The following is a 16,336-nucleotide window of genomic DNA, read 5'->3' on the forward strand; positions in this document are numbered from 1 at the left end:
GATAAAGATCCTCTAAAGTTAGAGTAACTTTATAGGTAAAGTTAGGGGAATTTTAACATTTGGATTAAAATCAAAAGTTAAAATTTAAAGTTGATTTTTTAATCTTGACTATTGATTTTAATCCAATAGTCAAAATCCCTTAACTTTACCTGAGGATCTCAATCCGACTTTGGGTATGTGGAAAGAGCAAGGTGGGCAAACCAAGTAGGGCCCAAGTTTCTTTAGGGGCCCAAAACTTTAACTATGGGTATAATTTTATACGAAGGGAGTTCAAAACCAGAGAAGCACACATAAAATTAATTTTTATATTTACCATTTCCTTTCCTTTTGATTTGTTCACATTTTCTATCATCTCATCATGTTGTTTCAATATTGTTTTTGTTTCTTTATTTATATTGTTTAGAATCATAAAAATAGATGGTTCAAAAATAGTATGTAATGATAATAAAAAATACGGAGTACTAAAACACTAAACACTATTATTTGTTGGTATCCTGCTTATTTGTATTATTGTGAGTTTGTATGTTTTATAAGTTTATATGTTTGAATGACATATGACTAATAAGTAGATCTTTTCCTTGTGTTTTCCATTGTGATATCGTTTGTTGGTAGAAATAGGGTACTATGGGATGATGATATCGTTTGAATAAAAATTTTTCTTTTTTTTTTTTTGGTTTAAAATTTTTATTAGCATTAACTAATTAAATTTTTAACATATATTTATTTGACCTTCAAGGGCCCACTTTGTATATACCGTAAAGCTTCTATATATTAATAATGTCGGGACCGGGATATTTTATCAATTTATCGAGATATTATTATATCGATAAATTAATTTATTTTATTTACTTAAAGAAGTTTTACGATGTAAGTTTTGGAGAATACATTTGTGAGCCTAAGAACTTGTACGAGTATGCATTATCAACACAAAATGGTTGTGAATGACTTGTTTATTTATCGCGATGTAACTAATAAAGGTTATGGGGTAAAAAGTATTAAAAAATATATGGCGAAATCATTCAAAATCTGGTTGATGACAAAGTTGAGGATGTCCAATAGCTTTAAAAAGAAACATTGTAAAGAGCAACAACTCTTCTCAACTTTTTGTAGCAATATGAAAACAACAATGTCACAAATCTTGAGTAAAATGAGAAGATTTAAAGATAAACTCAATATAGATTTTAAGTTTAAACAAAAAACAAGCGACTTTTTACTAAGCAATCATAAAATTTGGAAGCTCTTAATAGTTATTAATTTATAGTTTCGTTGGAACCATTATAAATAATGGGATTTCAAAAAAATTATTATCTTATTATTTTATTGATAGGGATCAAATTTTGTACTGGTCCCATGTAAGTTGGGACCAGACAAATTATTAATTTTATCGAGGTTATTAATTTATCGAGTATTAATTTATGGAGGTTCGACTGTATATGCTTATATACATATGGCATAGGGCTTCTGAAATTCAACGGGGCTTGCCTAGCTAGATATGCGTCTTAATTTTATTCTTAGTCGATATGTATATGCATGAAATAATTATGACACAAATACATATATCATTTTGCTTTCCCAATTAATACAATATTGATAAAGTAACACTAGGACCTCTATCTTTACGTAGAGAGAAAAAAATAGTTATTTTGTCGTCATTAATTATTTGTAAGTAGTGTTCCTATATATATGTCCCGACATTATTACTTCCTAGGTAGCACCATTCTCGTCTTTATTTAATTAGGAGATCACAAAGATAGCGTACGTGTGTAGGTGGGATATATCAAATTGCAAATCACCATACGTGCCCATTAAACGATTGTACATATACCTATCGTATTAACCATCTCACTTTGGTGGGATGGCCAACCCAGGTTCGAATCCTGTTAAAGACATGATCAATTTATGACTGAATTATCTTGAATTCTTGATTGATACTATCATTGTTGAAGGTTATGTGGGTACCAAAAAGGTAGCTAAGGAGTTCCTATCAATTTACACTTCATATATAACTATTGTACTCAATTAACTTAATTTTGTTTTTTTCGTGGGAAAGCATCCTCATATTTTATACAATAACGAACTGAAACTCTGAAAGTATAGAGTACAATTAAGTCTATAACAATAATAAGTTTTGTAAGAAACTATATATGGTTAAGTTGGATTCGACTAAGAATATGTTTTGTAAGAAAATTTGTAGTACTAAAAATTGCTAACAACGTATATAAAACGAGCACTGGCTTAGTGGCATGACTGATGCGTAATTTGTAAATAGTGGTAAATTAATTTATAAATAAATAAAAACATATGGTAAGTATATATCACCTCCTATAATAATAAAGGGTGTTAAACAGAGAAGAGTCAAGTGTCAAAATTATTAATAGAGAGGAGTACTGAAGATACGAGAATGTGTGTTTTGTGACTTTACTTGCCTACATGTCAGATGACCATGCATGTGACACTCACTCTCGCTCTAATCGGCTTTAATTGAGGGTCCCAATTATAATTAAGTTGATACATACATACATACATCTTCTTAAAACATAGATATATCCCTACTATATGTTAACTACGTACGCTGTCGCCTAATAATTATAACAATCAACCCAATATATATTATACGTACATGGAGTGTATACACTACATGGTCTTAGGCTTCTGTTTCATCGTCGATAAACCACTAAACGACAGAAAAAAACATGAGTTTGACTAAAAAAGTCAAAAAAAAAAAAACATCTAAATGTAACTCAAAATAAATCAAAAGTTAAAATGATGTTGGAGTCGTCATCACCGCTTTAAGTCACTCATTTTAGCCTTCAATTGGACAAACTCGACCAGCCAGAAACTCACGAATAGCCTTGTACTACAACATACGTACGTTGACTCAAGACTTAATAATTGTGTACAAACTACTAATTACTAGCTAGGACTGATCAACAAAATTTGGACTTTTGTATAACTGAAAAAAAAAGGAACAAATTGACATACAAGATATTTAAATTTGATATAAAACTTTTGGTGTAACTTGAAAAATGCCATACATCTTTAATCAGTTTATTATGGAAAATGATAAATCCTCTTAATCAATCCTCTTAATCAATCCTCTTAAAAATCCTCCTAATATATCCACTTGTTAACACATGTAATCCACTAATTCTCTTTCCTAATCTTATCATTTTATTTTCCACATGTCATGGTCCTATTAATTAAGAGGATTTTTAAGCTAAACAATTAGGAGGGTTGATCATTACCCATTTATTATTTCTCTTAACTCTATATAAGGTTCACACAATTCACCTTACGGATATATTAAAGTCTAAACCATATATATTAAAGAGATGAGTACTCGATCAGCTCCCAACGGGCTCTTTGGTTTCAATCAAAGAGCTCGTCACTTTTAGACACAACTCTTCAATATGTTGCTTCATCAGTTTGGTGGTCTTTGGTTAACCGGCGAGGAAGTGAAGAGGGTTTAAGTCCCAAGGGATATATATGTATCTGTATTTCTATAGAGTAAAATGATGAAGGAAGTGAAATATGTTATTCTCAAGAATATGTTAGTTAATCTTTAACTAAAAGAAGTATCTAACAAAAACTTATATCCATGTAATTTATTAAATCTATTTGTCTAGTGCAATAATATAAAAAAGCTCATAATTAAGTTAAAATGTATAATTTTAAATTCCAATAATCCGATATTTTGCGCTAAAAATATGTGGTCAAGTTGAGCCCGTGGTTTGGCCTACTATACATGTAAACCGTGAAAGATATGATAAGGCTCATCACACTCATCCATTCCAATTCTTCTTCTTTAATTTCTCTTTGTATGTGTTTTTTGTGCGTGTATATGTGTGTGTGTGTGAGAGAGAGACATTAATATTCTCTTTTTAAGTAGCTATCATGTGTCTGTTTTTATCTCTACGATATATATGATCCAAACAAAAGCAAAAAGACGAACAATAATCTGTCTCTCACAACTTGATTATTCACAAACTTTAACAAAAACAATTCCATGGAGTTTAGTTTCTTTCTAGCCATTTTTCATCTTTGAACAACAACACTTCTACTTGAGTTACATCCATCATCTTCAATTCATCATATATATGTGTTTTCTATTAGATTAATTACCAACTCTTTTTTTTTTTTTCTTACACTACTATCACTTGTTTTGATTTATTGTTTTTGTACCTTCAAGATTCAACCAAAAATGATGTCTAGCTAGATATGGGTTGTCTTCATCTTTGAAGAACACTTAAGTTACATCAAATATTGTCACCTTCATATGTTCATGTTCATCTGTTTTTATTAATAAAGTTTAAAAAGCTATCTAGCTAGCTCTTTAATTAATTTTGTTGTTCATTTATTACCTAAATTAAGTTTTTGTTTTTCTTATAAAAAAGATTCAATTAATAAAGATGATGTCTGGTGATGGGTTCTCATCACCACCTTCTTCCCTCACTTCTTACATCCAAGAACCAATTCCAAACCCTAACCCTAGTTCTTCATCAGCCTCCGCTAAACGAAAGCGTAATCAAGCCGGTAATCCAGGTAAATCTACGTTAATTAATATTGTTTTCAAGTTCAAAAATTGTGTAAATAAAGATATCTAGACAGTGTTTGTATATATCTAAGATATATTTATATATTTATAGATCCAGAGGCTGAGGTGATAGCCTTGTCACCAACATCTCTTATGGCAACGAACCGATTCGTGTGTGAGATATGCAATAAAGGTTTCCAAAGAGACCAAAATTTACAACTTCATAGAAGAGGACACAACTTGCCATGGAAACTTAAGCAAAGAAACAAAAATGAAGTGATTAAGAAGAAAGTTTACATATGTCCGGAAAAAACTTGTGTCCATCATGACCCTTCTCGAGCTCTTGGAGATCTCACCGGTGTAAAGAAGCATTTTAGCCGGAAACATGGCGAAAAGAAGTGGAAGTGTGAGAAGTGTTCCAAAAAGTATGCGGTCCAATCGGATTGGAAAGCTCATAGCAAGATTTGCGGTACTAGAGAGTACAAGTGTGATTGTGGAACACTTTTTTCAAGGTATGTATGTACATCATGTATAGTACTATATATATGTGTGTTTTGGATTCATTCAGTTTGAATGATTAATTTGTAAAAGATTCCATATGTATATGTATAGATTTGCATGTTTTTGTATGTGAAAACAGGAAGGATAGCTTCATAACACATAGAGCATTTTGTGATGCATTAATGGAAGAAAATTCAAGAATGACATCGCTTCCGGTGCTTCCAAACATGGGGAATTTGGGTTTTCGGAATGATTTGATGATAATGAACGGCGGTGGTGGTGGAGGTGGCGGTGCTGGTGATGCACAATTCCAAGGTATGTTTGGTGGTGGTTTAGAGAATCCTAACCTTGATGTCAATGGAGCAAATAAATCAAGACTACCAATTTGGTTAGACCAAAATGCCAACAATCCCCACCTTGAAAACCCTAACAATTCGACATTCTTGGGGGCGTCTAGTTCGAACAATTACAACAACAATAATGGTGGAATGCTACCACCAGAAATGGTGAATTGGTTGAGTAGATACAACGGATTGCCTCAAGGGTTATCATCTTTAAAAGAGGAAGATGAGAACCAAAAAGAAATGCAAATGAACTCAATGTTTAACTATGGTGGCTCTACGACTCAAAACAACCTCATGTGTTCAACTCTACCACCACCACCACCACAACCGGTGGCTAACATGTCAGCCACCGCTCTTTTACAAAAAGCGGCTCAAATGGGATCAACAAGAAGCACAAATTCGGGGGTTTCTGGTGGGAATGATACCGGATTTGGGCTCATGAGTAGTACAACACTCTCTAGCTTATCAAGCCCTCGAAATGGGGATAGATTGATGATGATGGCAGCTGCAGCGACCGATGGAGCACCACAAAGCAAAGGAACAAGTGGCAACGAGTTTGGCGACGGCGATCTAACGAGGGACTTTTTGGGTGTAGCGAGAAGTGAAAGGGGCGTCTCGTTTAGCTTACAACAAGAGCTAAGCAAATTCGCTTCATCAACGATGGGCTTCAACCAATTCAATCGCAGCCATGATCAATAAGAGAATTGTGGTATAGTAAGTACTCGATCGTACAACGTACTTCAATGACACTTTAGCATCATGAAATTGTATCGAATGATGCTTTTCGGACTTTTAGCTATGCCTTTTTGAACATTTTAATGACTGGCTGTCACAAAAAAAATTTAAAAATATTGTAGTTTTGGATGGTTTTAATTGGTAACCTTTTTGCGTTTAAAAAGGTTGCTTTTCATGAAGACCGTTACTATATATAACTTCTTTGTTACATGCTACTACATATTATATTGAGCACAAGTTCACACACATGGTATATATATACTACTCTTTTCACTATAAGTAGTTGCTAGAATAGACACATATATATAAACCATAAAGCCATAATAATAGAATACTTTGGATACTTTAACATTTGAGAAACATTATTTTGGAGCAACGTTAACGTCAATGTATTGTGATGTTGTTGTTTTTGATCGTGCGCATGTGAGTTGATGGTACTATATACACATATAGTTTTTAACAAGACCATATATAAGTATTCATTTCATTTTTAATTCAAATAACTTAATAATTAGTAAGGTCATATATATGAATCTTAAATAGGTGTATACAATTTTGTAAGAGAACGTAATCATGTATGTAAACATCACCTACGTACATTTAACTAATTAAATCATTCTACTGATCGATAAAAGTTTTACGTTATATATATGTTGAACAGGGTTTTATTTTTTATTTTTTTTAATAACGAGTTAGTAGTTAACATTCGAAACACCATAGTGACATCCAATTGCTGGGCAGTATGCGGTGCTCGAACCATTTTCTTTAGTTTTAGCTTTAGCAGATTTATTTTGCTTGCAAAAAATTAAAAAATGTTCAAGTTTCTCAAATTTGTGTAGCGTTTTCAGAAAATTCTATATAAATTATTTCCTTAACAAAAACATATATTTCAGCTAAAATTTGAGACTTTTATGTATACATTGGAAACCCTAGCATATTACTAAATGTTAAAATCATTAAACCGGTTTAAAACATATTTCAGCTAGAATTTGAGGCCAAAAGTTATAATAATGAAAATATAAAAACAAAAATATGAAGAAGTTAAAGCTAGCTAGGGTGTTCATGTTCATATTCATGCTTTGAGCTAACAATTCTGATCAATTAAACATTGATACTAAGTTTTTTTAAAATTATCCAATGTATAATGAAAGATGCTAAGGATGTATAGGAAAACATTTTCAAAAAAAAAAAGATGAAAAAAAAAACAAGAAGTGAAGAAGAAATTATTAAGAAAGATAATAATGATGATAAGAGGGTCTTGTGAATTGTCAGGAGGGGAAAGGGAGAAGACAAAAGAGAGTGAAACAAAGGAAGTGTTTGCATTTGCATGTCTTTTATGGAAAGCCTTTATATATAGGTTTCTGTGACTATACAACTGTAACTGCTCTTTGTACTGTGTCTCCTCTATGACTGTGTGAATCTAACCCCACTCAACTTTTTACCACTTTCCGTTACTCTCACAATCCCCCCAATCCTACTTTTTAATCATTTTCTTACACTATATATATCGACATGTGTGAGAAAATTCCATTTCGGATGCGTACGTATGTACATGATCAACACAGGAGTTGTTTCTTATTTTTTAACAAGCTAATGGATAAATCCCGGTTATCTAGTTTAACTCAATAACGTACGAAAGACGATCTTATGAACATAGATGACGATGGGTAGCCTAGCTAAGCTCATCATTACAAAGGTCAAGTCAAGGATATATATATTGAACCTCTACCTCGTGAATTAAATTTGTGTCCCATATACACCACTTCGATCAACTGTCAATCATTGGCGGATAATTAAGATGTTTCCCATTAATTAGTTATATGAAGAATATGCGTTTTTAATTTATAGTTAACATGTGGCCGTGTCATGCGACATCAATGATGGTAATATTGACGATGGTTTAGTGGTGACAGCGGCGGAGGGTGATAGCATTTGTGACGACAACAGGTGGTGGGTTTTATGATTATTAATATAAAAATACTTTATGTAAAATGTAGTAGCATAGTAATTTTAAAGGATGAAAAGTCTATATTATAACATATTTCATTAAGAGTAATTTAAGTATACCATAAAGGAAATAAAATATACAACATGAGAGGTACTCGTATATCATTATATTAAAGTATTTTGTAGTACAATTTTTTTTTATTGTAAAACTAACTTAATTAACTTTCAAATTATTTACTTGGGGAGATTCAAACCGAAACCGGCCTCTAAATTTGATGGTGGTTTAAGAAACTCCGTTTGTGTTAGGTCTAAAAAGACAATCTATTCTTATAGGATAAAACGTTAATAGTATAAATTAAATAAAACAAAAACTTATATATCTACTTGGTCAGATATTGCACATGACGTAAAAAAAATATCTCTTGCGGCTATATAAATAGTACATCAAGAGCTGTACATTTTGAACATGATTGGATTTGGCTACAACTTGATATAGTAATAAAAAAAATAAAGGGTCGAAAACAAAAGATAACGACACCTTCACCATACCATCACGTCTGTCTAACGCCGAACGCCATTGTTGATCATCATATATCTTGCTGTATTTACTCCTATCAATATTACAACAAAGAAAAGGTAAACTAGAATCAATATTTTACTATATATACTCTATATTTTTTGTTTATCTTTTATTTACCTAAAGTTGAAAAAAAATAAAAATAAACTGGAATCAATATTTATATATGTGGAATTAAATTTCATATGTTTAACTCTTTAGCTTTCGTATTGATTAAATTGTGATATTGGTCATACACTTTTTGTTTCTCTTTTTATTTAACTAAAATTGGAGAGAAAAAAAAGGTAAACTGAAATCAATATTTATATGGAGTTAATTTTCATATGTTTTTTCTTTAGCTTTCGTATTCATTAAGTTGTGATATTGGTCATACACTTTTTGTTTCACAATTATTATAAGATTTATTATATATCTTGAGATTACTATCTGTAAAAAAAAGTCCCATTAATTTACACTATTTTTGTTTTTCATTAATAATTTACACTTTTTAGCCATAAATACTTAAATTATATCTATGTTTAGCCATCAACTTAGAAGATTTTAATCATTTTATGGTTTCTTCTATATTTTAAATTTATTTTGTTCATGTTTTGTTATTTTTTACTTGTTTTGTTATTTATTATATTGATATTTAACTTTGATATATATACATATCGACACTATTCGTCCATCGGACGGGCTTGAAGACTAGTGTTACTATATGCATGGTAGAATTTTTTTTAATTTAAATGTATAAATTGGAATACGCAAGCAACGCAGCGCGTGCTATACTATTTTCTAAAAGCTACTGTAATATTTATTTTTGTTTCCCTAACTTGCTTACTAGATTGTCTTCTAAGACAAATCTTAGAGGAGGAAAAGGTTTATTCATATTAATTGTCGTGTCTTCAAACCGATTAGTAAGGGGTTTTCTCCCCATCAGATAATTGAAATAGACATTTCTGTTTCGAGTGGACTCTCTACCGCGGATCAGGTTAAGACAACGTATGCTAGAGCTCCAGCTGTCGAATCGCGACACATAATTTCTAGCGAAATTCACCTTTAAAAGAAAAAATAAAATTTTGTCCTCCGATCCAGGACCTCCACTGACCACTGCGCAAGTCAACACTTTTGGGCTGTTTCTTGCTGTCACTTATGGACCTACACCTGTCCTGTTGGGCCGTCTTTTCGGGTCTTGAGAAGGGCTTTCTGGCCCGGTTATAAACTTAACCAACTTGGGGGGACCAGATCACTGAATTACCAACTTCTTTTGGTCTTTCTTATCATATAGACTCGTAGTGGCAATGTGTTTACAAACCTCGAGATTCATATCAAAGTCTACATTTCCTTGTAGATAATCAAGATTAGAGTTAACACGGCGAAGTGGAATTGATCTCGATGCTTCCTTTGCAACAAGAAATGGGATTTCATCTGTTAATCCAGCAAAATATTAAAGAGGATAACATACCTGCTGAAACAAAAAAGCAATTCTCTGCTTTTTCCTCTCACATAACAACAAGATTTTTAAAATTGTTATGCTATTTAATCACATGGGGAATATAATGAATTGGTTTGTAAAGGAAAAAGTAAGGGAGTAGGTATTATTTTCCCAATATTCAATATTGCTACTTTGATTCGATGACCTTCACCTCCATTTACTCGTACTTAAGGAAATTTAGAAATGACTCTACGTACATTCAATATCAAGAAACAAAGTAACAAGAAACTTTGTTTAATGATAGATAAATGTATGTTATTGTCTTTCAGTTGGATATTATGTAGACATAAACACTATTGGCCTAGTTGGATTGAGTGGCCTACAATTTATTCTCAATGTAATGTAATTTGATGTTCCCCTTTTATTTTTTTTATTGTCAGTATCACCTAAAACGCCCAATAGACATAGGAGGTGGTATTTACTATTTCCTGTTCGGACTATCTATATGATGACAAATTTGTTCACTTTACGAAGCTTTCCTATGATCGGTTCCAGCTAATTTTCCTAAGTCACCCCCAAGATATTTAATTAACCTCTCCTTATGCGACGAGTAACCATTAGGCCATATAACCTCGAGACATAAATTTGCCTAATATCTTGAATTTGAAGCCCAAAAAACATGGTATTAAGTATTTGTAGCCTATGTCTTTAGACTTATAAACAAAATTTTGTTCTTAATTATACGATGTGGGACGAGTTATGATGTATATTGATTGCAAAACTTTTACAAAATCAATGGTGGGATAACATAGGTTGCAAAACTTTCATTCAATTCAAAGGACTACACATACATGATACGATCCTCACCGTATAAAACACAAATCTCTTAAAACATAATGAGAATAGAAAACACATAGGACCCATTTGGTAATCCGACAAGGCACCATATCTATATATATCAGTATATATATATATATATAGGCCATTTAACGTCACAAACAAAGCATCCCAATGAAGGCAATCGCTTCAATAAGACCCAAAATGAAGCCATGCACATGCTGACTAAAACTAGCTACACCCGAGGCGTTGACACTAGCAATGCCATTGTCATCGGCCAGGGTATCATTGGCTTTCGAATTCTTGTTCTTCTTCTCTGGTTGTGGAGTTGGGGCGGGAGCTGGTGGACCGAACATTCTCATTGGTAACAATACCTTGTCCACTTGATACACCGCTAGTGAACCATCCGTGTAGATCGTATTTGCCACCGTGGTATCAATGACACCCGTGGATATATTCACCTGCCATTTAATAATTTTGTGAGTCAATTGTAAGGTTAATTAGTGATCGATCACTACAATAGATATGTCGCTTGTATACATATATTATTACATTATTGCTTGTGCGTACGCTTTTAAAAGGTACAAGTTTTCGGGTTTATAATTGTTGGGTTATATAACTATTTATCACATCAAATTACAAAGCACGCAACGGAAGACAAGATCTATGCAGTTTAATTAATTAACCAAAGTATAAAATATGTACCTTATAATGGAGAGATTAAACAAGAACAAGGTTTAAATTAACCTCTCTACGATTGCACACACAACGTTGGAACGTACGTATGTTAGTACTTGATCACGAACAAACAACCCTTTGTTAATACCCTTTTACACGAACCAAACAAAACCCGAAGCCCTTTGTTTTGTGTGGAACGGCTGAAGCCAAGAAAGAGGGAGGAGGAGAGAATTTTAGGGTTTTAGAAAACCTTAATAATTGTGTATGAAAAACTTAAGAAAAGGGTTTGTATTTATAGCCAAAGTTTAACTTGAAAAACAAGTTTAGGGTTTTCTAAAAACCCTTTAAGGCTAGCCGTCCCCCTCTAGGAATATTCTAGAGGGTTTCTTAATTTTTCATTTAATCACAATTGTCTCCTCCGTTAAGTCCGTCAGTTAAGTACCGTTAACTATTAATATTTAACAGACGACCGTTAGTTTTTCGTGATCAAATTAATTAATAAATTACATTTAATATATTAACTAGATTTTAGACCCGTGTCCAATACTGGACACGGGGTTTACGATATTATCAATATTAGATGTTCATACATTTAACTTATAAAACTTATAATTTTGAACGTATACGATTCTAAGTGTTATACTTTGCAAGTTTTAGTACAATAATCATAGGTTCGTCACTGTCATTATTAGTTGAGACATATTGATGGAATTGTTTGTCGTAGTCACTCCACAAGGCACATGCTACAATAATTTTTCTATTATAGAATTTTTGAAACCAGTTGTACTCATAATTTGATATTATTATTAAAGATAATTAGGAATTAAAATATAAATATATTTTTATCTGGTACTTGACATTCAAGTATATGTATTTGATCATGATGCGAGCTCATAACACGAATAGGTTGACTTTCAAGCACATGTCCTATTTATTAAGATAACAATTAAGATTGTTTTCATATTCTTTGATAACAATTAGGATTTTTGATTTAAGTGACAATTGAAATTTTAAAAAATTAAATATAAATACCTTTTGTAACTTTTTAAAAAAATCTCCTCAAGTTGGTCCTAAAAATAAATATAAATTAAGTATTGAGAGTTTAAAAGTGTAAATTATTGATGAAAAACAAAAAAGTATAAATTAATGAGATTTTTTCTACAAATTAATATAAATACTAATATAATAATATATTTGGATAATTATTATTAGAGTTTTTAATTTATAGCTAATTTAAATGATGACATAAACGAGGGTCAATTTGATGAAATTAAGCGATTTAATTGGTTAATAAGTCATTAGTTCAATTGTCTTATAGTATATAGTAAGATTATAGTTACATTCACGTTGAGGTGTGACCCCGTAGGCTTAAATACTTTTCGGACATACGTTCATTTTACGTGATCACATTCTAACAATAATTATACAAGTACTATATTTTAAAAATGTACTTCTTCCGTCCCATTATAAATATGACTTTGACTTGTTGAGTCTTTTATTTTCAGTTATTGACTATGAATATTTTAATCAGTGCTATATAAAACTTGATGTAAAATATATGAATGTTTCAAAACTAAAAATGAATCACAATTAAATTAAAAGAAAAGTCAAACTAAGACATTTAAATGGAATATTTGTTGTTAATACAAAAACTAAAAATGCATGTATCATATCACAATTACTCAATTAGCTAGGAAAATGTATATATGGTCACCTGGTTGCCAGAGGTGGTTATGTTTAAGGGAAACATGTAATGGGTAGTGTCTCCTGCTTGTGTTCTCAAAGGATTACTAATTGTTTGAAACTGTGAGGTGGATAGGAAGGTTGGGACGACATGAAATTGTATTAACTCGACCTTTTCTTGATCCGAAAGAGAGTTCAAGGAGCCGGATTTGAGGCCAGAGAATGCGTTATCAGTGGGTGCAAAAACAGTCATGCCTTGGTCAGAATTGTTGAGTTGGGTGTTGATTTGGTCTCCAATTTGTGTCATACGAAAGAGACGGAGAAGGATTGTGTATTGGCCGGCTTTTTCCAATATTTTGGTAATGTTGGTCGGTCCTGGTGGTGCCGGAGGCAGGGCGGTGGTTTGGGAAAGGGTGGTGGTGGTGGTGGTGCAATGGAGGATGAGTAGTAAACATAATGGAAATGAAAGAAAAAATAATGAAGTCATATTTTAATTAACTTGTTTTTTAAGGAAAATAGTGGAAGAATGCTTGGAGTTCATTGGTGGAAGGGGGGGTTTTTATGCAAGGAGAAACTTTTAAATCACTCTATCCAATTAAATTTAAGTGCAAGCTAGCTAGTATTATCCATATATATGTATTAATTTTGTATATATCATGTATGTATGTGACTATGTATAATATATGTATTTTGTATATCTCAGGAAAAAGTTGTTAGTTGAACATTATCAGTTAATGTTACAAAGAAGGTGATCTGATCACTTATTTAAGTCCATTAAGTTCTCATAGTATGATTAATATCAAATTGGTGTTTTCTTCAAGTAAAAAGATCTATTGATAAAGACAGATTTACGTTCTTTATCGAAACTAGCTAGCAAGATCGAAGAAATTAGTGATTATAATTTTTACAGCGCCATGATGTTAATTGGGCAAATGATCGATTTATAAGATATATTCAAGCTTCGTTAGCATAGATCTTCCTATAAGTAATATCTCGTGTACGTTTTGCATTTGCCCATATTAAGATTCATCCTTGCATACACGCATGCACCACCTATTTTAACCGAATATGATATGTTTCACATCATGGTACAATACAACACTTTAAAAACATATTTTGTGGTGTACAGCTAAAATAAGATGGTGCACGCATCATGACCTACATTATTACATATCTATATCACTCTATCTGCATATATATCTTTGAACATGCGTCAAATGGGAGTCATTTCATCCCTGTTATAAAAGTTATCGAGATCTTGTAGCATGTATTATCATATAGATGTAATTTATAAACGGATAAATCAACGATAAGTGATAAAACTTCAACTTTATCAATAGAATTTTACAACACTACATTCAATATGAGATCAAAAAACAAAAATAACAGTATTCAATGTTTTGCTTCTAAAGGCAGGAAGAAAAAAAAAACAAAAAAAAACAGGAGAGGGTTGAGGGGTTTCTGATAAAAGCTGGCCTGTATAATTATTTTTGCTTCCAAATTGCATATATGTTTATTATGAGAGGGTACCACAAACTTAGAACAAAAGTTACATCATTTTCTTTTTTCTTTTTTTTTTCTTTTCACAAACCATAATACGGAGTAAATAACTAAATGCATAGATGTATTTTGTACTTTATTTATTTTTTCTAAGTGCACATTTTGTTATAGACTGGTTATTGTATATACAAATGTTGAATAAAAAAAAAACTAAAACTGCAAAAGTACTAATTGAGTCTAACGTGCAAGAAAAACTAATTCTAATAATCACCTTTTGTATTAAACGCCAGTAAAATTTGTTTGTGTTTCATACATTAATTAGCTAGTTATGTTTTTTCAACACATAGTTAACTAATTTACGATCAAGTTATATATAAGATCATGAAATTATACAGCAAAAGGTAATAAGAGTTGGTCCCATTGTATAGTGTCTTTTGTTTATATAGATACAAATACAAATATTAAAATGCACCATGATTGCCGTAGGCGTTCAAAGAAAAAAAAGTGCACCATGATTGTTATTATTGGTTCTTTCCTTTGCGGAGCCAGCAGGCTAGCAGGGTGCTCTATCAGCCCAGATCTTCATTTAAACTTGGCCCATGGCTCACAAGACCCAAAATATTTTACCCAATCACATGCCAGAAGCGCGCCCATAACCAATATATACGCGAGTGGAAAATTGGCCATATCTTAAGCGTGTTCATTTGGGTATGAGAAGGGAAAATAATGTCTATACCTAAAAATTATTAATAAACCATCAAGCCTGAATCAAGTGAGTCTGTGAAGGCAGAGATCAAGAACTTTATATTCATGTGATCATGTCTTGCGAGATCAGAAGTCTATATCTATTATAGATAGAATCCTAAAAGCAGCATCTCTACACCATCATGATAGGGGTATAGGCTGTCTACATCTCAAACTTTCTCATACATAGGATCGAGTGTTTACTCACTTTTTATACTTACTAAACAATCATTATTATAAGATAATACTTTGTAAATAAAAATCTGAGTTTTCATAAAGTACTTACTAAAATTGCAAATCATTATGAAAATCACAAATCATGACTTATATATTTGCAAAATCGCAAACTATGACTTACGATTTTGCATAATTGCTAGACATGGTATCCAAGGAATGGTTTGCATTTTAGCAAAATCTCAAGACAAATCAAGAGCCATGATTATCTAACAAGGATAAAAAAAATTTGTGTCAAATGTAAGATGGAGAAATTGATATATGTTGGAGTCATGGAGGTATCAAAAAGTGCAATAAGTGTAACTTCATAAGGCCTTTTACAGCCTCAAATTTATATATCCTTTATATATCATCATAACTCTAAGTAGAGCACGATGTCAAATAAAAGATTCAACTAAAACATGTATACGTAAGATCTTCGATTCTAATTCTAGTGTCAAGGAGATTTATTTGTTCACAAAAAGTTTTGAGTTCGAGATCTTTAGGTGATAAAGGCATAGAGATTTCTAGAAGAATGTTAATTGGGGATCTATAATGTGATTAGTCTTTCTAACATGTATTTAGTTAAAACAATGTATGTTATACCCCATCATTCACGAGTAATT

At 31.8% G+C, this 16,336-nt stretch overlaps 2 protein-coding genes across 2 annotated transcripts; one reads left to right on the forward strand and one right to left on the reverse strand.

Annotated features, from left to right (window-relative positions):
- Positions 1-4,119: 4,119 nt before the first annotated feature.
- Positions 4,120-6,293, forward strand: LOC122582192 (zinc finger protein BALDIBIS-like). Its single transcript, XM_043754551.1, has 3 exons — positions 4,120-4,542; positions 4,647-5,046; positions 5,175-6,293. The coding sequence occupies exons 1-3, from the start codon at positions 4,410-4,412 to the stop codon at positions 6,076-6,078; spliced, it is 1,437 nt and encodes a 478-aa protein (XP_043610486.1). The 5' UTR covers positions 4,120-4,409; the 3' UTR covers positions 6,079-6,293.
- A 4,558-nt stretch (positions 6,294-10,851) lies between these two features.
- Positions 10,852-13,769, reverse strand: LOC122582445 (fasciclin-like arabinogalactan protein 12). The gene is made up of 2 exons (XM_043754836.1): positions 13,285-13,769; positions 10,852-11,353 (listed from the first exon to the last, which is right to left on the reverse strand). Exons 1-2 carry the CDS (start codon positions 13,738-13,740, stop codon positions 11,048-11,050), a joined length of 762 nt encoding a protein of 253 aa, XP_043610771.1. The 5' UTR covers positions 13,741-13,769; the 3' UTR covers positions 10,852-11,047.
- Positions 13,770-16,336: the final 2,567 nt, after the last annotated feature.

Source organism: Erigeron canadensis, chromosome 9, assembly GCF_010389155.1.
Source record: "Erigeron canadensis isolate Cc75 chromosome 9, C_canadensis_v1, whole genome shotgun sequence".
Lineage (NCBI taxonomy): Eukaryota > Viridiplantae > Streptophyta > Magnoliopsida > Asterales > Asteraceae > Erigeron > Erigeron canadensis.